Here is a 22,521-nt window from a genome sequence, read left to right as displayed (position 1 = left end):
GTTTGCTTTATTTCTATATCATTGAATATAATATTATTATTGGCCTACTTCCGTCTGGGCAATTTTTAATTCTTGGCATATGTACTTACGCGTCAGACGTTTTCAACTTCTCTAGTCATAACTGTTGTGTTTTTAGAAAGCTGTATCAAGTTAAATAAATGTAGTTTGAAATGTTAAACACGTCTCGAGATATCTGAATTCTGTTGTGCTCGGTTAAAGTCACTTTCAAGGCAAGTCAGTCCACTGGGCTCCCATCTTTGGAACGCTCCTGGGCAGGCTGTGCAGTCATTTTCAATGTAAACAAGCAGCATAAAAGTACAGCACCTATCTACTTGAATGGAATAAGACCGAAATGTGCAAAACCCTTGGTCAAAATTATGATCAAAGAACATATTACAAATCAGCAGTAAAATCTGACAACAGTGGTATCACAAATTGTGCTAAATTGCGCTAAAAATGCTATGTTTCAGGCTGGTTCAGCTAATGCACATCGCATGCACGTTCTCGAGTTGACTGACAAGTGATATCTGCATCTAAAAGGTGATTGGCTCTTTTACATGTAAGGCGGGACTTCCTTTTCTACATCCGTTGGCCTTTGCAATTACTACCATTCATTTTAATAGTAGTGGTCTGTCTCTGCTAAACTATCTCTGGCTCGGTCCAGATGTCTTTGAGCATAAAAGCGCATCTGTGGAAGGCTGTGCCTGTTGCTCTGGTTTGAGGAGGTGTTGTCCGTACAGCTGGAGCTGACTGCCCCCTACTGCCACATCAAGGTGGTATATCAACCTTGAATTGTTCCGATGGTAGAAACAATCCGTATTATGGAATTTATGTGCTGATCGGGTGGGGGCATGATTAATTGCATTATTTAAAAAAATGTACGCATTATTTTTTATATACTTAATCAAACTAGATTAACGCGTTAAATTGACAGCCCTAACAAATATTTAATCAAATGTAATTCAACAATATTTAACCATATTACTGGACAGTATATACTATATATAAAACTAACGTACTGTTTGGATTTTGTCTAGTAACATACTATTATAATTGTAACAAATTTCTTTTGGGATATCCTCTAGGCAAAAGCAACAAATCCTTCAGCTTCATGCCAGGATCAGGGAAAATGAGTTAAGGGCACAACAAGTCCTCCAGAACCAAAGAGGGCGCTCTGATGACTCATATCTGCTCAAAGCCAAGGTATGTATGTCTCTTTAAAGGAATATTCCGGGTTCAATACAAGTTAACGTCAAACAACAGCATTTGTGGCATAATATTGATTACCACAAAAGTGAATTTTTTACTTGCCACTCCTTTTCTTAAAAAATAAAAAGCAAAAATCCAGGTTGCAGTGAAGCACTTACGATGGAAGTGAATGGGGGCCAATCTGTAAACGTTAAAACACTCCCTGTTTCAAAAGTATAGTCACAACACAAACATTATGCATGTAAACATGATTTTAGTGTGATAAAATCACTTACTAACCTTTTTTGTGTAAGTAAATAGCCAATTTTACAACTTAGTTGTCATGACGATGTAATGTCAACAAACCCAAAAACTCTAAAATGACTGTAAAAATGACAACTGAACCCAATTTACAGCTCAAACAATACACGAGTTTTAATAGAAGAATTAATGTGTGCTTTTATAAAAGTATAAGCTTCACCCCTCCAAAATTGTGGCCACATTCACTTCCATTGTAAGTGTCTCACTGTAACCTTGATTTGTGCTTTTTTTTTTTTTTTTTTTTTAAGAAAAGGAGGATGAGTCAAAATACATTTTTATGGCGATCAACATTATGCCACAAATACTGTCAATTGAGCTTAACTTGTATTGAACCCTGAATATCCCCCCCCTCCACATTTCACCACCTGCTTCTAATGTCTCTTTCGCCCTTCTTTAGGATTCTCCATACGACAGTCCAGTATCCAGCCAGAGCCCGAAGTCTCAGCTGTGCAGTGAGAATGGAGAGCTTGGCCGTAAATTAGCTACGGCAGAGCTGGAGGTCATCCATCTCAGCGAATTCCTCAAGCAGAACACACAAAAATACACTGAAGACATCAAGAAACTGGAGGAGAAGGTGAGAACCTACTGGTACAAAATACTGTACATCCAGTTCAAAGAGTCATGTGATTATACTGTACTTAGGGCTGAGTGTAGGGACTAATTTCATGATCTGATACCAATTCACAAGCTCTCAATTTTAATCGATTTTAATTTGAATTCCTAAGCTCACAGTTCAGTTGGATTCAGATTCACAAGCTTTCAATTCGTTTTGATTCAGATTCACAAGCTTTCAATTTGATTTGATTATGATTCACTATCAGCTCATTTAGGTGTATTACAATGTAAACAGGCCTGTTAAAAGTTGTACATTATTGCTCTATCATGATAGTGCCTACGTTGCTTATGCCATTTGCTGCCACTGACTTGCCGACATCTGCAGGACAGGAGGCACGCGTCAAATAATGTTTAACAAAAATGTTCCCATATCCACTAAAGAAAAAGGCATAGATTTAGATATCGATCTTGGGATTTCAAAAATCAGTATCGGATCATTCAAATGAAGATTTTTACACTGTCGTTATTATACATTTTCCTATAGAAACATCCGCTAGACAGACATCTTTGACCGTTATTTCACATCTTCCTGTTTTTTCTTTCTTCTTTTTTTAGACGCTGTGTCACGTTAAAAAGACACCTGCGTTCTGCTCTATATTTCACCCAAAAATGAAAATTCTCCCATCATTTACTCACCCTCATGCCATCCCAAATGTGTATGACTTTCTTTCTTCAGCTGAACACAAAGACTTTTAAAAGAATTTCTCAGATCTGTAGGTCCATACAATGCAAGTGAATGTACCTTTGTAGCTCCAAAAATCAGATAAATGAAACATAAAAGTAATCCATAAGACTCCAGTGGTTAAATCCATATCTTCAGAAGCAATATAATAGGTGTGGGTGAGAAACAGATCAAAATTTAAGTCCTTTTTTTACTCTAAATCTCCATTTTCACTTTCACATCTGATGGTCACATGTGGTGCCTGTTTAGTTTCACTTTCACATTTGAAAGTGAAAGTTAAGTTGGAGATTTGGAGGAGAAATGGACTTGAATATTGTTCTGTTTCTCACTCAAACCAGTCATTGGGATTACTTTTATGTTTCCATTACGTGATTTTTGGAGCTATGAAGGTCTGATCACCGTTCATTTGCATTGTGAGGACCTTCAGGGCTGAGATATTTTTCTAAAAGGGTGAGTAAATGATGGGAGAATTTTCATTTTTGGTTGAACTATCCTTTTAAGCGTTTGGTCTGTATGGCCCCCAGGTTACTTGGGTTTAAGTATGAAATTTGTTATTCAATTTTCACACTCCGATTGCTGTGCCACTTTGACTAGATTCAGAAAAAAACGCAGTGTGAAAATTTAAGCCATTTTCTTCTTCATTAAATTGTTGCCATAGTTATTGCCTTTTGCCTTTATAGAAGCAGAATAGGCACCTGATCTTATTTTATATGCTCAGTGGTACCAAAATGTTAAGAGGTTGTTAAACCAGATTTTCCTATGTGAAGCTATACTGTATGAAGCTGAATAAGATGTGTTGTGTTTTGGCTCAGATGAAAACACGAGACCGCTACATCAGCAGTCTGAAGAAGAAGTGTCAGCGCGAGCAGGAGCAGAATCAAGAGAAGCAGCAGCGCATTGAGACACTGGAGAAATACCTGGCAGACCTGCCCTCACTGGACGAGGTCCAGACGCAAGCTCAGCAGGTACAAACTGTTCTCCAACCTTCCCACATCGATATGTTTCTACCCCACCCCTCACCTTTATTGTAGACCCTGTTTGCACCTGGTATTAACATCCATTTCGGGAGATCCGATCATAAGTGGACAGCGCTAAATAAGGTCCAACATTTTGTGATCAGATTACTCAAACCAGGGGGATTTACCTTCGTCTACATCGCCTGAGCAACTAAATACTTAATTACTTAAAAACTTCTCAGAAGTCACCTTTTTCTGGTTCATCAGCAACATGACAACAGATCTGATTGTCTGTCCCAAACATCTAAACTGATCTGGGTTCACTTGATCAGGGCATAATTAAAGTTTCCTTTCTATGCTAAACCAACACAGCAGTGTCAGTCCTCAAGGCATTTTGCTAATAGATCAGAGCAAACAGCTGCTAATGTGACAGCGTGCGCTCTTCATTATGTATGGAAGTAATCTAACATGTGGGTTATTAAATCATTGTTTTGTATTGTTTCCTAGTATGTGTTTCAGGATGAAAATTTATATTATCCATCAACAACAAATGTTTTGGGCACAATTATCTTACCTGCTTAGCACATTTTGTGGCATCTGTTGCTCTTAAGCAAAGCAAAGATGGAATCAAGAGACTTTTTCTGCATTTTTTGCATTGATTTTAGGGGGTGGAATTCTGTAGAATGGGTTTAAATATGGTAAAATTTGTGAAACAGAGCTGAGTTTGGGGCAGGACTATATGTTTGGCCGGCCAGTGGCAGATGGGGCAATTGTTTGGGAAACCTGTTTAAAAACAGTTCATTTTTTGCAGTTCTGCATGGTGTCTATTTGGTTTGGACTTCAAAGACACTTAATCATTGATTACAGTTCATTCGCAGTCCTGTAGTTTAAAACACTGCTCACCAACATCTACTAAGTTTACTTGCATAAAACAAAACTTCTGTTATACATAGATAACTAATATTGGCACTACATTCATGCTATATAGCCAGAGGGAACTGGCTCCCCCAGCGGAGCCTGGTTTCCCCCAAGGTTGTATTTATATGGAGGTTATATGGAGTTTTATGTTCCTTGCCACAGTCGCCTTTGGCCTGCTCACTGGGGCCCAAAGACAGTAATTTTTAAGGCATGATTTACAATTGTCTTAATTATTTTAACCGCACAGTGAGGACTTTAAGACATCACACCATCATTTTCTGTTACTGCATAATTTTCTGTAAAGCTGCTTTGAAACAATGTGTGTTGTGTAAAAAGTGAATAAAGTACCTTTTGACACTGTTTTATTGTTAATTTATGCTCACCACATTATTAGTAACAGCATTCAGCAAAACTACACCTATAAAGGTGTGTACAGTGTTCAGACGGTGTTATGTAGTGATGTTAATGAACTCATCCCTGTCTGTGTTGTGTCATCTCAGTTGGAGGAGGTGCAGGGGAAGGCCCGGGCATTGGAGGACACTGTAGCCCAGCTGGAGAAAAGCCTAGAGGAGAACCGAGCCCTGCTGCAAGAGAAAGACGCCCTCATAGAGACCCAGTCCAAGCGGGAGACAGAGCTTGTGGCTGCTGTACAGAGGTACCAAACAGCCATGCAGTGTGAAGCATTGCTTTTCATTTGCTTAAAGGAATATTCCAGTTAAATACAAGTTAAGCTCAATCAACAGCATAATTTGTGGCATAATGTTGATTACCACAAAAAATTATTATGATTTGCACTCTCCTTTCCTTAAAAAAAAAAAAAAGAAGCAAAAATATGGGTCAAAGTGAGGCACTTACAATGGAAGTGAATGGGGGCCAGTCTGTAAACATTCAAATACTCTCTGTTTCAAAAGTATAGCCACAAGACATTAACAATATGTGTTTTAACATGATTTTAGTGTGATAGAATTGCTTATGAACCTTTTGTTTGTAAAGTTATAGCCAATTTTACAACTTGTCAACAAACCCTAAAATCCTAAAACGACCACAAAAACACTAATTTAAACAACTTTACAGCTCTTTTAGTTTAACAGAATTCATTTAAGTGCTTTTATAAAATTATAAGCTTCACATTTCTGCCTTTAAACCCCCCAAAAATTGGCCCCATTGAATTCCATTGTAAGTGCCTCACTGTAACCTCAATGCTTATTCCTTTATCAGCACTTCACTTATTTCCTAGTAAAAATACATATTTTAATCCTTAAATAAGATATATTTACTTGTGAAGCAAAATGTAATAATATATGAAGACTTTTTTTTTCCAGAAATACATCTTGAATTAAGTTTATTTTTCCCCATTTGCATTTTTTGTTAGAATTTTGTTTTTTAAATTGTCAATGTTGTAAGAAAAATATATGTTTAGTGATTGTTTGTAGCTTGATTCTGCACTCAACAGCTTATACTAAATGTATCTTTTTTTATATCTGCAAATTTTGTTAGATTTTTACTAACAAAACAAAAAAAGTCAATGGAGTAAGAAAAAAATGGTAACTCTTACAATAAGGTTGTATTTGTTAACATAAGTTAACTATATTAGTTAAAATAAATTAATAATGAACAATACTTTTTCAACACTTCTTAATCTTAGTTTGTTATTTTCAACATATACCAATACATTTTTAAAGTTGTTTGTTAACATTAGTTAAGGTATTATGAATTAACATGAACTGAAAATGAACATGAAATAAGATTAATACATAATACATGTTGTAAAAATATTTTGTCCATTGTTAGTTCATGATATCTAATGCATTTACTAATGTTAACGAATACAACCTTTATTGTGAAGTGTTATCTAAAAAATAAACTTAATTTGAGTTGTATTCTCTGAAAAAAAAAAAGACTTAATATCTTAGGAAATTTTGCTTCAGTAAATGTATCTAGTTTAAGGAGGGTCCACAATAAATAGTTAGATATGCAGTTCTAATCAGAAATATTTCATTAATAGAGAAAAAACACTGGTTTGCCTACAATATATAAAACATTGTAATCTTTATACATTAATCACAATCGCTGTTTTCTTGTTAATGTTTCTGTGAATATATTTAGAAATTGAGGATGAAATATTGAAGATGTGTGCGTGAGATACAGTAAACAACGATTCACAGAGTACTGCAAAACATGTGCTTGTGCGTAGCCTGCAAGAGAAAGTGGAGAAGTGTTTGGAGGATGGCGTACGGCTGCCCATGCTGGACCTGAAGCAGCTGGAGAAAGAAAACACTCACTTACTAGAACAACAGAGCCAAAACAGCATGGTACAGATCCACATCCCTCACTGTACACCTTAAGACCCCATGAAATCACTTTGCGAGCACAGTTTTCTTTCCTGTGTTGACGTATTTCATATTAAAACAGGAAGTTGGGATGGGGCATTTCAAAGAGCTTGTCCCTTTTTTGTTTTTTAAAGTAAAACCATGAATCATGCTGTGAACCACGATTTTCCACTTGCTATTTTTAGTCAGAGACAGGTGTTAATAGGGGTAAGAAGGTAAAAAAATTCTGTAGAGTTTAATTGGACAAAGATTTGGTGCAAGATGAGTCATCAATATCTTTCATCTGTTTCCCAGAAGGGAAAGAATGTAAATTTGAATGTAATTTTTTGTTAAAAGTTAGTTTTGTAAACTTAGCATACTAGCATACACCGATCAGCCAAAACATTAAAGCCACCTGCCTAATATTGTGTAGGTCCCCCTCGTGCCACCAAAACAGCACCAACCCGCATCTCAGATTAGCATTCTGAGATGCTATACTTCTCACCACAATTGTACAGAGCGGTTATCTGAGTTACCGTAGACTTTGTCAGTTCAAACCAGTCTGGCCATTCTCTGTTGACCTCTCTCATCAACAAGGCATTTCCGTCCACAGAACTGCCGCTCACTGGATGTTTTTTTGTTTTAGGCACCATTTGGAGTAAATTCTAGAGACTGTTGTGCGTGAAAATCCCAGGAGATCAGCAGTTACAGAAATACTCAAACCAACCCGTCTGGCACCAACAATCATGCCACGGCGCAAATCACTGAGTTAACTTTTTCCCCCATTCTGATGGTTGATGTGAATATAAACTGAAGCTCCTGACCTGTATCTGCATGATTTTATACACTGCACTGCTGCCACACGATTGGCTGATAAGATAATCGCATGGATGATTGTTGGTGCCAGATGGGCTGGTTTGAGTATTTCTGTAACTGCTGATCTTCTGGGATATTCACACACAACAGTCTCTAGAATTTACTCCAAATGGTGCCTAAAACAAAAAACAGCCAGTGAGCGGCAGTTCTGCGGATGAAAATGCCTTGTTGATGAGAGAGGTCAAAAGAAAATGGCCAGACTGGTGCGAACTGACAAAAGTCTACGGTAAATCAAATAACCACTCTAAGAATAGCATCTCAGAACGCCTATAATACTTAAATATGCTTTCTAGTTAGTCAACTCACTAGGTTCTGTGATACAGAAAATGTGAAAACAGCTCAGACACAAACGTACACAGTTTCAAGCAAAGCTATTTGGTATGATTATTTCTGATTTTTTTTTTTTTTTTTTTTTTTTTCAGCTGATTGAAAATCAAAAGAAGCAAATTGACAAACTCTCTCTGGAGCTGTCGGTAAGAGTGTAGTTTTCTACCTTTCGTTGTGTAAGTTTTAGGTTAATTGTCCTGATTTAAACTGTTATGGTTTCCTCTGTCTCATTGCTCATTTTCTTTGAGGATGGAGAGGTAATGGGATGGTGTATTGCATGATGATGCTTCTAATGAATTGGGTAATCAAAGCAGGCAAGCGGGGGGATACTTAAGATGCGACTGGACACGCTTCAAGAACTAAACGCTGTGTCATTCTTCCTCCTCACAGGCCCTGGAAAAGAGGTTGCAGAGGGAGAGGGGGATCACTCAGGAGCTCCGCAAACAGCTCTTGGAACGCGAGGAAGAACTGGAGACCCTCTCCACAACCCTTCAGCAGGTAAAGCACTCCAAACCCACTGGGCTGAATTCAAGAAACAGTTGTGGCACATTTGTGTGGGGGTATTTCAGTGCGAAATTAAAATGTGTCTTGGCCCCCGTTTACACCTGGTATTAAGATGTGTTTTGGGTGAAATGTTCGAAAGATGATGATGCTAAAGACTTGAAAAATGTTTTAAGATTTGTTTGCTTCAACTACATTCGAAAGTGGTCGATAGTGTAAATGTTCATCCGTTTAAATGCATTCGAACAACAGCGAAGCTGGGGGAGCCAGGACCCCCCAAATATTTTTATTTTAGAAAAAGATAATAACAGGTAATAATGACAAGTACGATTTAATAAAAATGAAAACGCCACTACGTCACAAGACCGCTAAGCCCAACGTTAAGTGCACGAACCCCCTCTACGCCAACGCTAAGCACAACCTTGAGGGGTGTGGACTTGGGTGCTGAAACAACGCAAATGAAGCATGCAAACAAATGACGCTATCAGCGAGCATAGTGATCTCAGTGAACTCTCTGCTTAAAAGGGGACTCTGAAGTGCCCTTAAAACTTTTCACTCTAAATGATATGGATGAGCCCGCTGGTGGAAGTTAGAAGCTTGATTGAAGGCTCATTTTTGCACCATTAAATTCTCCCTCATTTCTCCTCCCTGCTTTTATAGCATTCGAGTCATGAATAACACTTCGGGCCTTCAGCGCGCCATTAGAATTCAGAACGTCATTTTTCACTGCACCGTCTCAAGGTGAGATAGAGCAGGAATTTTCACAGAGCCGCAGTCATGCGTGATGAAGCCACGCTGAACCACACACGTTTCACCGTGACACCAGTGGAGCCGCACAGCGCCGCCATACATTATACAGCTGTGACAGGGACACATGAGCCAGTTAATAGCAAGGATGTTCTTCCTCTTTTTAACACTGTCTCCATACGCAGACACATGAGCGAATATGCATAGACCCACACACATATTCTAAAGCCTGGCGCACACTGTATGATTTTTACAGTTGTTCACAATTGACTGTATGATACAATCCAACTGAGATCTTGGGTAAAAGTCATAGCACACTGTGCGGCACTATGTCCGACTGTATGATACACAATATACCCAAAACTTTTTTCTTAATCACCCCGATTGACAGCATTGATTGAATGTTTTATCTCATCGGGTCATCATAGGAACAGTCACATTGCACAACAGCGACGCAAACTTTCGACTGCCAGAACTTTGTCAGTGTCTAAGATTCACAGCAAAGGCAAATAATCGGCCGTCTGTGAACATGTCACAATAAGCGATCAAAGACCGGCAATTTTGCACTATGACAAGAGAAATCTTTTACGATCACTGAAATTTGTCTCAGTTGGCAAAATTGTGGCCAAAATTGTATTGTGTGAAGTTTAACAGGTTTGTTTTAATATGCCAAGTTTCAATATTCCACACAGATATGGGTTACAGGGTTCTCGCGGATCCTTGAAAAGTCTTAAAATGTCTTAAATTCAGTTCCCCAAAATAGAAAAAGTCTTAAAGATCTTAAATAATACAACAAAAGTCTTAATTATCATTTAAAAAGGTCTTAAATTTGGGGGCGGAAAGACAGGAAACATGATATGACTTAATGTGATTATCAATCTTCAAAAGAATACGATTTAATTAAATAAGTGCATGCGCTGCGTCCTTCAGAATGAAAACATGGCACTGTTGTATTTTCTCCAAGCACACAGGGCTCGTGAGTGTTTCCAGCTGTTGCAGAGCAGTTCACAATCATTCGGCCAAATCGGAAATTTATGACAAGTGATCACTAATGATCATCTGTTAATGATGATGTCGTGGTGATGAAATATGACAGTGTTTACTTTTAATGAATATATATTGTAATATGTTGTAGATTATTGTAGGAGTGCACATTTCTGTTATCTGTTTGAATGAGCAGCTGGAAGCAGTAAAGCGCATACATTTCAAAATAAGAGTCCCCTGTCTATTTCAGCCTTTAAAGTGAAAAGTTCAGCGCTATGAATAAAATCTTTTTTTTGTTTTGGTTATTTATATTTGATTTGCACGATAAACTGCATCTGCAATTCAGTTCAATTCGGACTCTTGTAGCCTCTGTCTGGCCATCTCCAACAGGAAGGAAAGACTAAGAACATTTAATACAGGCCAACAATTTTAAAAACTGTTGGCAGATTAATTGCCTTTCAACACATTATCGTATCAAAAATCCAATATTGGTTGACTTCTAATTTGTATTTATTTATATAATGGTACATAAACCAATTTTAATGTGATATATATGTGGAAAACATGTCTTGAGTATTATAAACTTGCATGTATCCTGCACTGTTTTACTGATAAGCAATTGTAAGGATGCCTGTTTAAGTAAGAGTCTGTGATACATGATTTATTTTGAGAGTGTGTTGGTTTGTTTTGTTATGGGGATACGGCATTAATTTTATTTGTTCAAGTCTTGAAAAGGTCTTAAAAAGTCTTAAACTTTAATCAGTGGATAGCATTTTAGTTCACTCACAATGCACAATCCCAGGTCGACATTTTTAAGTCGTAAATCCTGGAGGGTAAATCAAAGTGTGTCATTTCTGCACAAATAGTGGCACCAAACAGAATTAAATAACAGGCCTTACTGTTTCCAAACACTTTCGTCTACCATTTGTGCCAGTAGTAGTGCAAAAATGACACACTTAGGCTTATTTACAATTAATAGCTAGCGATTTTCCAGTTAATCGCAATCTTCAATTGAACAATCCTGATATCGATTTTTTAAAACCCTTTAATTTATCTTTTACTTTTAGTTCAAAGTTTACTTCCGTTTTGGTTGTTGATCATTACATCTGTTACATAAATTGCAGCTGAACTACATAATTGTGGCCTGTTGTTAAGTTTTAAAATTTATATTTTCGTAGTCTACCAAGTAAGAAGGATCCTTGTGTAATTTACAGCATTAGCTGAGAGTTTTATTTTCATATGCAAGCAAAATCGACATCATTCATATATTATAAATATATCCAAATAAGTTAAAATCCCATCCCATCAAATCATATCATAATCATATTGCCAGCTTGTGACTTGTAATTTAACCAAATCAGAATATGTAACAATACATACTGTATGTGCTTGGAACACCATGATGGTGTGTAAATAATGACAGAATTTTCATTTTTAGGTGAACTATCTCTTTGATATGCCTTTACTGTTCTAAACCCTATGGTGCTCTGAGTCATTCTAGTTGAAAAGGTCTTCTAAATGGCAAGTAACTAGATTTTAGCAATCTAAAAAGGACTTGCAAAGCAGGATCTTGTATGCAGTCTTTTTTACTTTCATAATGGCCATATGTGTAGTAAATAATATCTGCATCCTTTATGGTGCAGTCCACATTAATTCACTTTTAAGTCTGTCATAATGTACTACGCACTGAATTTTCTCCTCTGGTTAGACGTGAGTGAATTAGCAAGTGTTCTTTTTTGACATGCGGCAGCCTACAGCTGATTTTAGCCCACAGTTCCCAATAGTCCATTGCACGCTTTTTCCTCTGGTTATGCTTTATCCCTGCTGTGTAAGTGCTACTAATTCCGCCTCTCACTGTTCAGTAATTCGGGCAATTTTCACAAACAGCTGCTTCAAATTTCAGTTCTTGTAGCACTCATTTAAATATGCTCTGAGATCAGAAACAGCATGAATATGATGAATTGCTGGTAATCTGTATCAGGCCACACACACACGGTTTTTAAATTAATAGTTCACCCAAAAAAGAAAACCGTCTTCGTTTTCTAAGTCAAGTCAACTTTATTTATAAAGCACATTTAAAAACAACAAAAGTTGAACCAAAGTGTTGTACAGTTAGATACAAAAGTGTAATAGAGTACACAAATATATAAAAATAATCAAACAATATAAAAACAAACAGAAACTAAACACCAATAAACAACATGTAACCTTGACGTTAAATCGTATCAAAAGATAAAGAGTAAAGATTTTTAAGAGAAGATTTAAAAAATGGTTAAAGATGGGGCAGACCTTACGTGTGAAGGGAGACTGTTCCAGAGTTTGGGGGTGACAACAGAGAAGGCTCGGTCTCCCTTAGACTTATAATGACAGCGGGGAACAGATAACAGAAGTTGCTTACAAGATCTAAGCATTCTAGGAGGCAAATATGGGTGCAGAAGGTCAGTAATATATTGAGGAGCAAGACCAGACAGCGCCTTGTACACATAGATAATAATTTTAAAATCAATTCTAGCCATGACAGGAAGCCAATGAAGAGCAGCCAATACAAAATGTGTGTGACCCCTTTTTTTAGTCCCAGTTAAAAATTGATCTGCTGCATTTTTTACCATCTGTCAACGAGATAAAGCTGACTGAGGCAGACCAGCATACAGAGAGTTACAATAATCCAGCCATGAAGTAATAAGAGCATGGATCACAGTTTCAAGGTCTTCACCAGAAAGAAAATGCTTTAATTTAGAAATAGAACTCAATTGAAAGAAACTTCCCTTAGTAATGGCACTAATCTGTTTGTCAAACAGTAATGATTTGTCAAAAATGCCCCCAAGATTTTTGACATGCATATGTATATTGGAGGAGAGCAGACCTAACGGCTTCAGTGACAGATGAAGTCCTGGCAGAGCCTAAAATCAATACTTCAGTTTTGCTTTTATTTAATTGCAAACAATTATTCGCTATCCAGCCTATAATTTCCTCAAAATACATAAGTAGAGAATCAGCAGAGCAGCTGCTATCAGGCCTAACTGGTAAATAAAATTGTGAGTTGTCTGCATAACAGCGTTAGGAGACATTATATTTTTGAAAAATGGAGCACAGGAGAAGCATATAGAGAGTGAACAATAATGGTCCCAGAATAGAACCCTGGGGCACACCGCAAGATAGTGGGGCTTTTGTAGAGGGAAAATTACCTATATATACGGAGAAATTCCTCTCTCTCAGATAGGAGGCAAACCACTGCAGAGCCAGACCCTGAATACCCACCATACACTCCAAAGGGTTTAAACGTATTTTGTGATCAATCGTGTCAAATGCTGCACTCAGATCCAATAAAATCAAAACAGCACTTGATCCTGAGTCAAGTGAGAGCAAAATGTCATTAGTGACCTACAGAAGAGTAGATTCAGTACTATAAGGTTCTAAAACCAGACTGGTACTTATCAAAGATATTAAAAGAATTCAAGTACGAGTATAATTGTAAATAAACAGCTTTCTCCAAAAGCTTTGAGATGAATGGCAACTTGGAGATAGGCCTGTAATTGGTATATACAGTGGGATCGAGGTGCATTTTTTTAAGCAGAGGCTGCACAATTGCATGTTTAAAACTAGCTGGGACTACCCCATTTGCTAGAGAGTTGTTAATAATTGCAGTCACATCAGAGCTCATAGTTTCAAAGATGTCTTTGAAGCAGGCAGTATATCCATTTAACAACTTGAACATTTCATCTTAGAAACTAAATCAACAAGGTGGGCTGAAGAGACTGGTTGAAAGCAAGTTAGAGAGCTGAGTGGCTGGAATACCAGTGGTGAATAGAATTTTGCAGGCTGAATAGAGGCCTTAGTTTCTTGGACTTTCTGAGTGAAAAATGTAAGAAACTTTTCACAGGTTTCAGTGGACACATCAGGACAGGCAACAGAAGCCGGGTGTAACACAGAGTCAGTGGTCTTAAACAGCACTTTGGGCCTATTTGGATTCTCTGAGATTAATTTAGAGAGGAAATTTGATTTGGCCATTTTCACTGATTTTTGGTAGTTATTTAAGCAAGTCCTTAAAATGTCATATAAAACCTGGAGTTTGTCTTTCTTCCACTTCCACTCAGCCTTTCTGCACTCTTGTCTGAGAGTGCGAATGTAGTCATTTAACCAAGGCTGGATGGCACCTTTACCCTCAACTCTCCTGGCCTTAATGGGAGCAACAAAATCTAAGGCAGAAGAACATGATTTATTAAAAGCTTCAACCAGCTCCTCAGTATCCAGACCAGAGAATAGAGAGTCTGAGAAATGGGCCTGGTAATAGTCTATAAATTGACTAGCAGTAGAGGAATGAATGCCCCTAGAGTAATATGAGGACTGCGAGATAGTGGGTGTAGGACCTGAACCGACAGAATCAAATACAATTGAATAGTGGTCAGAAATACCAACATCAGAAATCTTTAGATTGGTTACAGAAAAACCATAAGACAAACCCCAAGTTATGAGTTGGACCAGAGACAGATTGTAAAAAATTAAAGGATTCTAAAAGGCATAAAAAATCCTTCACCAGAGGTTTGGATGAACAACAAAGGTGAATGTTAAAATCACCGAGAATCAGCAGTCTATCACTAGGAGATACTACATCAGAGAGAAAATCAGAAAATTGCCGGAAGAAGTCCTTGTTAGATTCTGGAGGTCTGTGCACCAAAGCACATAGCACAGGACCCATTATGTCGATCTTTAATAATTGTACCTCAAAACTCAAGAACATGTCTGTTGGCAGAATTTTACACCTGGCAATGCCACCTCCATGTCCAGATGTCCTTGGAGAACTGAAGAACACACAGTCCAGGGGAGAAAGTTCTCAGAGAGCAATGAAGACACCAGGGCTGAGCCAAGTCTCCGTCACAGATAAAAAGTCTAAAGAATGCGACATAAAAAAATAATTTAGAACAAAGGATTTATTCGATAGCAACCTTGCATTTACTAGGGCCATCTTAATGGTAGTAGGCTCCGAGTCCATGGTAGAAATAGGAGTAGAATTCTTCAGCATATGGAGATTATCAGGATTAACACCCCGATTATCCACGTCCCGTGCAGGGGGACCACATCACTAGTATGCGGGAATCATCAGAGGAGACAGCCGACACAAGCCGATTCAAATGTCCTCTGTGGACATACCATGGTAGGCGTGTGATTCCCAGGGCAGCACATTGATTGTAGATTCCAGCAGAGAGACTCCACATGTGCCATGTCTCCGCGGTAATGCGCTCAACAAGCCACGTGATGAGATGCGCAGGTTAACGGTCTCAGAGTCTCAGATGCGGAGACAGCTGAGATTCGTTCTCTGCCACCCGGATTGAGGAGAGTCATTACGCCACCACGAGGACTTAGAGCGCTCTGGGAATTGGGCATTCCAAATTGGGGAGAAAATAAGGAAAAAAAAAAAAAAAAAAATATATATATATATATAGTGCATGAGTCATATCGACTAATTTTATGATGGTTTAATGGTGTGTTTTTCTAAAAAATTGTCTTTTTGTGTTCCTTGAAAGAAAGTCAAGCAGGTTTAAAATGACATGAGGGTGAATAAATGACAGAATTTTCAGTTTTGGGTGAACTTTAATCATCAGCAGATGTTACAGTCTCAGCACAAAAAGCACTGATGAAAAAAACAAGAAAAAAAAAACAACTAGCATTTGAAGGTTAAAATAATGATCCTTTCATTTTTACTGAGGCAATTGTGACAATGTACAAACAATATAGTACACCCATAATTTAAAAATAAACTCTGAAAACTTTCAGTTTAAATGCTCTGTGCTAATTCACTGTGTGATATATCTCACAGAAGGGGAACAGTAAAGCTTCATAGTTGCATATTTTTTATTTTGTTCACAGAACCAAAGAAGGACAGATGAGGATACATTGAATATGACCCCTGGGTCATGTCTGAAGGAGGCTGGGCCCTTGTTAAAGGAGATGTCCTTGTGTCTGCTGGATCTGAAGGGCCTGTGCAGTGTTCTCACCCAGAGAGCTCAAGGCAAAGAGCCCAACCTGGCCCTGCTCCTCGGCATCAAATGTAAATACTCGTACATTACATATGTAACTCCAATAAGCATTTGTAACAGGCTCCTTTTTTTCGATACACTGTAATATATTTATTATTTTTAAACATTTTATTTTCATTCTCTTTTTTAACAATTTAGTCCAAGCTGCTTAAAGAAATGTTCTGGGTTCAATACAAGTTAAGCTCAATTGACAGCATTTGTGGCATTATATTGATTACTAAATAAATAAATTGACTCGTTTAAATGTTAAAATACTCACGGTTTCAAAAGTATAGCCACAAGACAAACTATGTGTGTAAACATGATTCTAGTGTGATAAAATCACTTACTAACCTTTTCTGTGTAAAGTTACTAAATGTAAAAATTACCATGTAAACGTTACCATTTAAACAGCTCAAATAATACGTTTTAACTGAAGAATAAATGTAAGTGCTTTTATCAAATTAAAAGCTTCACATTTCTGTTTACATCCTCTAAAATTTGGACCTCCATTCACTTCCATTGTAAGTGTCTAACTGTAACCTCGATTTTTGCTTTTTTTTTTTTAACAAAAGGAGGGATGAGTTGAATTTTTTTTTTTTTGTGGTGATCAACATTAAGCCACAAATGCTTCAAATTTTTTGTAGATTATTTCAGCCTTACATGTGCTGTCTATTTTTGTTTTTAAACTAACTTTATACTAGAAATTTAAGATTGAAGTTTGAATTTGCCCATTGACTTACATTATTACAGCATTCAAAACGTAAAGGGGCCTCCAGATGATGCATCAGCATTGCTGAATACATTGAGGTTTTTGGAGTAAAGTGTCAGCATTGCGCATCCATCAGGCATTTTAACGTGATGCTAAAATTTCAAACATCAACTCTGACCCCATTGTCGCTGACCTTTCGGAGCCAATTATTACCGGGCAATTTGCATATCAAGACAGGGTGTGTCTCAGTTAGCTGTCTAGCTCCCTATGTCGTGAATCAGTATATCGTGAACATAAATTCTTGCACTGGCAAAGGTGTTCATTCACTGAACATCGGGACACTTATGACTCCCATCACCTGCGACAAGTTAATGCGCTCGTGCATTTAAATGCAGCTGTTATTAAATCAACAATACCACTGTATAAATGACACTATCGTTCATTTTCGTTGAAGATATTCAAATGTACAGTGTTATGAAAGATAAATGACATTAACGAAATAAAAATATGGTAATTATGGATCAAAGACATTATAAACAACATTTTTTAATGAGAAAATAAGGCTTTGACTTGATAGTTCACGGTTGCGTTCACATGGCATGTTAAGTGCAAACTGCTCTGTAGAAATAAAGCGAACTAAACTCCGAGCACCTCCTGAGATGTTCTGAGGTCATTCGAAGAATTCTCATAAATGACACCATTCTTGCAAATTGTTTTCAGATGACTGAAACAGAATAAAAAATAAATAAATAATAATAAAAAAAAAAAAAAAAAAAAAAGTCAGAACTCTATGCATGCACTTGTTCCACGAGACATGCTCCTGCTGCACACCTCCAAACAGTGAATCAGACACGTGAACAGCTTTTCTGTCATCTGTTCTTCAAAACAGATGTAGGGAAGTGAGAAAAATTACCCGCCACTGCTCATTAAAAATACCCACATTTGGCGGGTGCTAATTTTATACCCTGTGCAACTATTTAAAATATTTTGCGGCTTCCCAGCTCCATGGTTTTGTCATTTCTCGGTATTGTCAATCGTTTCAATGAGCGCCGATATCGGCATCTGGATATTTGTCAGATATGGTCGATTTACATCATCCTGTCGCACAGCCCTAGAATGAATGTTCCAAAAAAGTGTTTTTTTTTTCTCTCTATGTTCAAACATGTTTTTCAGTGTTTACTCCCACTTTCTTGCCTTGCAAACTCGTAAATGTGCCCTTCGTTGGTGCTTTCTGCAGCGCTTGCCCTGTGGAGGGCAAAGCATTGCTTGATGCTCGACACAAGTCATGTGGAAGCCGCTTAACTGATTGCAATGATGTCATTGTAGTACTTGCAAACACTGCAATATTTGTATCGAATTGCAACTGGTCTTCTGGCACCTATTTAACTATTAACATCAATGTAACAATCCCAATGGAGCAACACCATCATGACACCAGCAAAGTGCCATTTTATTTTTTTTATTTATTTATTTTTTTTACAAAGAACCAAAGGCAAAAATGTTTACTTAAAATCTTATCACTTTTCTTTTGCTACCTTGCAAGCGGTGTTGTGTCCGTTGGAAATGCAAATCTAGTTTATTACAAATATGCCAAAATACTTAATTTCTAAGTGTTTAAATCTTTAGTGTTTAAAAGGCTCTAAATGCTCTGGTGTTTTTATGGATGCATATAATTGCATACTTATCATCCTTTCACATTTCTGATAATTTGGTTTGTCTGCAACTAATTTGGTTTGTCTTTGTTTTCCTCTGTAAGAGCACTAAATGACACTAGAGTAGACCAGTCTGGCCCCATCTTTCTTTCTTTCTGTATATTAGAGCTCGTGCACTTAACTCCAGCCTCTTGAGATCAAACAAGTTTGGTAAGATGAAAGAAAAAGAAAACACTAAAAGAAATGGTTCATACACATGCACCACTGAACAAGAAATGTGACGGAGGCTTCTGAAGAATAGACCATGCCATAATTTTATTTTAGTTGTCTTTTTCCTGGTAAAGTTAGGCAGGGTTTTAAAGGAAAAGTTCACCCAAAAATGAAAATTTCTGCATTATTTACTCAGCCTCACATTGTAGAACATCAGGAGTGTGGGTAAATAAGACTGCATTTTTGGGTGAACGAGCCTATTTAAAATGGTTTACAGCTGTAGTAGACAAAAGGAGTCTTGTCTTTTTCATTCATGAATCTCATCTTTGATCTCCTTTTTCCAGCTATGAGCTGCTCAGCAGAGGAAAATGAGAAGCCACTGATGGAGGACGGCTTGCGGGCCAAGCTTGTGGAGGTGTGCCAGTTACGGAAAGACATTGACGACTTGCGTACGGTCATCTCAGACCGTTACGCACAGGACATGGGTGACAGCTGTGTGACACAATGAGGCCTGACGAGAAGGCCTGTCCATGTATCTCCAGGGGCTTCCACTTCCACCTTGTCAGGATTTGAGGACAGATGGCCTTCACATATTGTAAAAGGAAATAATAAAGCCAACTTAAATGAAAAAGAACTTGACAATTAGAGGTCTTTTTGACTACTACAGGTTGGACCAAGCTGTGAATCCAGTTTACAAGGACGTCTTTGCAACAATTCCGTTTTGTTTTTCCTTTGGAACATTGAATTAAGGAATTTTAATATTGTGTGTGTCTTTTAACATATTTATTGAGACCTCGCTAGTCATCCTTGTGTTCAGTGGCAAGTTCCTCACACTGTTCTTGTCTGAGGTCAGATCAGTGGGAAGAGTCATCTTCGAGGGAAAGTGGGACAGCTGGTGTTTTCTAAAGTGCCTTGTGATGTTCCTGATTTTTATGAACTTCTGTGTACCTCTGAACTTCATGAAGTCGAATGAAAGTCATTTTTACCCAAAAAACCTAGCCCATTCGCTTCACAGCAGGTACAGGTCGCAGGTCGACGTTCCCAAGTGGACCCTTGGTATCGGAAAGTTGACAAGGAAAAAAGGGTCTCCCATCTCAAACACCCTTCATTAATGTCAGGTTTTATATATAATTTTGTGTGCCTGAAGTGTTTCGTTTGTGTGGTTTGTATTTTTTTGTTTGTTTAGGATGAGATTAAAAATTTGGGCTTCCATAAAACTAGACTAAATGTTTAATAATAATAATAATAATAATAATAGTGACAGCAGAGGAATCCAGGTTAATCTATTCAGGACACCATTTAATTATTTTTAATTAGAGTAAATTATGAGGTTCTTTTTTTAGTTGTTGAGAAATGCTGCGGCACAGTTCAGTTCGGAACAAGTTGCACACATTGAGTTCCAAAGTTAGACAGGAAACCGAATGTTCTGCAGATGTTAAGCTTCTGTGACCTCCTGAACACGCTTAAACACACTCATGAGATTTTATATACTCCAGATAATAAATATATTCCATATTACAATTAAGGATATGTAAGAAACCAATGCAAAACTTGTTTGCTCAGGTATTTTAAGGATTAAATGTTTCATTTATTGAGCTTTGTGTTTCAGAAGGGATTTTAACTCTGTGCTGTGTGGTCTTAAGTGTCACTGTCATTTTGGCTTGAAGCAGACTTTTTCCAAAGTCCAGAGATGTGGTCATGTCAATCTTTGCATGAGTATAAGGTGACGAACGTTTGAAATGTACAAATGTCTATATTCTGCTTGTAAATATATCTCATCTGTAATTGTATATAAAGTATATTTAGCATGTTTTGAATTTCAAAAGGGAGTTCTGTCAATATGCTCATAATATCTTGTGCATGTACATACGTTTTTTTTTTGGGGTGGGGGTGTTAAGGAATTTAGGAGGGAATAAAGTAAATTCATTAATGTATACTGCACTATGCAACCGCAAGTTAACCAGCATTTAGTACACATTTCTGCAGATATGTAATATTGTTATTCTGTGCCTTTATGAATCTATGCAGTAGAACTACATTATGAAATGTTTGTTGAAGGTTGTTTTCCCCACAATCGGCAGATAACAATATTTAAAATTTCATAAAGGTGCAGGCGAGCTAAGCCATATCCACAAGCAATGCATATTTATTCTCAGGCATAGAGATGCTAATAACCTGACAGAGAATGTATGTAGTGCTCTTCATTGTGCATTACATTATAGTGTGTTATCTGATAGCATGCTGAATTGTGTAGTGTTTGAGCTGCAAAAGCATTGATTGACATGACGACTCACTGTGGACTGAAAGCCACTGGCTGGCTTTACTGTATGTTTGAATTTGTCATTGGTCTATTCGATTTTAAGCTTTTAGTTTTCCAGCTAGATTTTACAAATGCCAAAGTTCTATTTATGTACAATTTTCTCAAAAGTTTGACCTATTTTTCCATTTTGTAATATGTTTTTTTGTTTTTTTTACAAATGTCAAATAAAGTATTTTTCTATATCGAGTTGTTTAATGTTTTTGAGTTCAGACATGAAAAAAAAAAAATCAGCTACTAGGTTGTCTACTTTTTACAGCATCAAGATTATTTTAATTTATATAAACGTATTAGGTAAAATGTACTCCCGTACATCTACTTATTCATGCGATTATTTAATCAGCCAATCGTGTGGCAGCAGTGTAATGTATAAAATCAAGCAGATACAGGTCAGGAGCTTCAGTTAATTTTCACATCAACCATCAGAATGGGGGAAAAAAAATGTGATCTCAGTGATTTAGACCATGGCATGATCATTGTCATGGCCTGTCATTAACAAGCCGTTTTTGTCCACAGAACTGCCGCTCGCTGGATATTTTTTGTTTTTCGCACCATTCTCTATACACTCTAGAGACTGTTGTGCGTGAAAATCCCAGGAGATCAGCAGTTACAAAAATACTCAAACCAGCCCATCTGGCACCAACAATCATGCCACAATCTAAATCACTGAGATCACATTTTCCCCCATTCTGATAGTTGATGTGCGTGTATGAATGAACGTATGTTACATTTATATATCGCTTTTCTGACACTACACTCAAAGCGCTTTACACAGTTAACAGGGGACTCTCCTCAGCCACCACCAGTGTGCAGCATCCACCTGGATGATGCGACGGCAGCCATAGTGCGCCAGTATGCTCGCCACACACCAGCTATTGGTGGGGAGGAGAGAACAGAGTTATAGAATAAATTAATGGATGGGGATTATTAGGAGGCCATGACTGAGAAGGGCCAATGGGGGGAATTTGGCCAGGACACCGGGGTAACACCCCTACCCATTACGAGAAATGCCCTGGGATTTTTAATGACGAGTCAGGACCTCGGTTTACTGTCTCATTCGAAGGACGGTGCCTTTTTACAGTATGTCCCCGTCACTATACTGGGGCATTGGGACCCACACAGACCGCAGGGTGAGCACATCCTGCTGGCCTCCGTAATACCTCTTCCAGCAGCAACCTTAATTTTCCACAGG

General features: G+C 37.6%; 1 protein-coding gene across 3 annotated transcripts in view; it reads left to right on the top strand.

The window, feature by feature from the left end:
• Positions 1-21,514, top strand: part of LOC127416044 (centrosomal protein of 85 kDa-like) — a 102,713-nt gene extending 81,199 nt beyond the window's left edge. For 2 of the 3 annotated variants that reach the window (XM_051655150.1, XM_051655149.1), the window contains exons 5-13: positions 1,086-1,203; positions 1,907-2,083; positions 3,619-3,771; positions 5,181-5,335; positions 6,875-6,992; positions 8,288-8,338; positions 8,583-8,690; positions 16,290-16,470; positions 19,357-21,514. In XM_051655150.1, the coding sequence (XP_051511110.1) occupies positions 1,086-1,203; positions 1,907-2,083; positions 3,619-3,771; positions 5,181-5,335; positions 6,875-6,992; positions 8,288-8,338; positions 8,583-8,690; positions 16,290-16,470; positions 19,357-19,520 (1,225 nt within the window). In that variant the 3' untranslated portion in view covers positions 19,521-21,514. Of the gene's footprint in view, positions 1-1,085; positions 1,204-1,906; positions 2,084-3,618; positions 3,772-5,180; positions 5,336-6,874; positions 6,993-8,287; positions 8,369-8,582; positions 8,691-16,289; positions 16,471-19,356 lie in introns of those variants that run through there. The other variant, XM_051655151.1, reaches the window with a different exon arrangement.
• Positions 21,515-22,521: the final 1,007 nt, after the last annotated feature.

Source organism: Myxocyprinus asiaticus, chromosome 25 (assembly GCF_019703515.2).
Source record: "Myxocyprinus asiaticus isolate MX2 ecotype Aquarium Trade chromosome 25, UBuf_Myxa_2, whole genome shotgun sequence".
Taxonomy (NCBI): domain Eukaryota; kingdom Metazoa; phylum Chordata; class Actinopteri; order Cypriniformes; family Catostomidae; genus Myxocyprinus; species Myxocyprinus asiaticus.
This window is presented reverse-complemented; position numbering and strand designations above follow the sequence as displayed.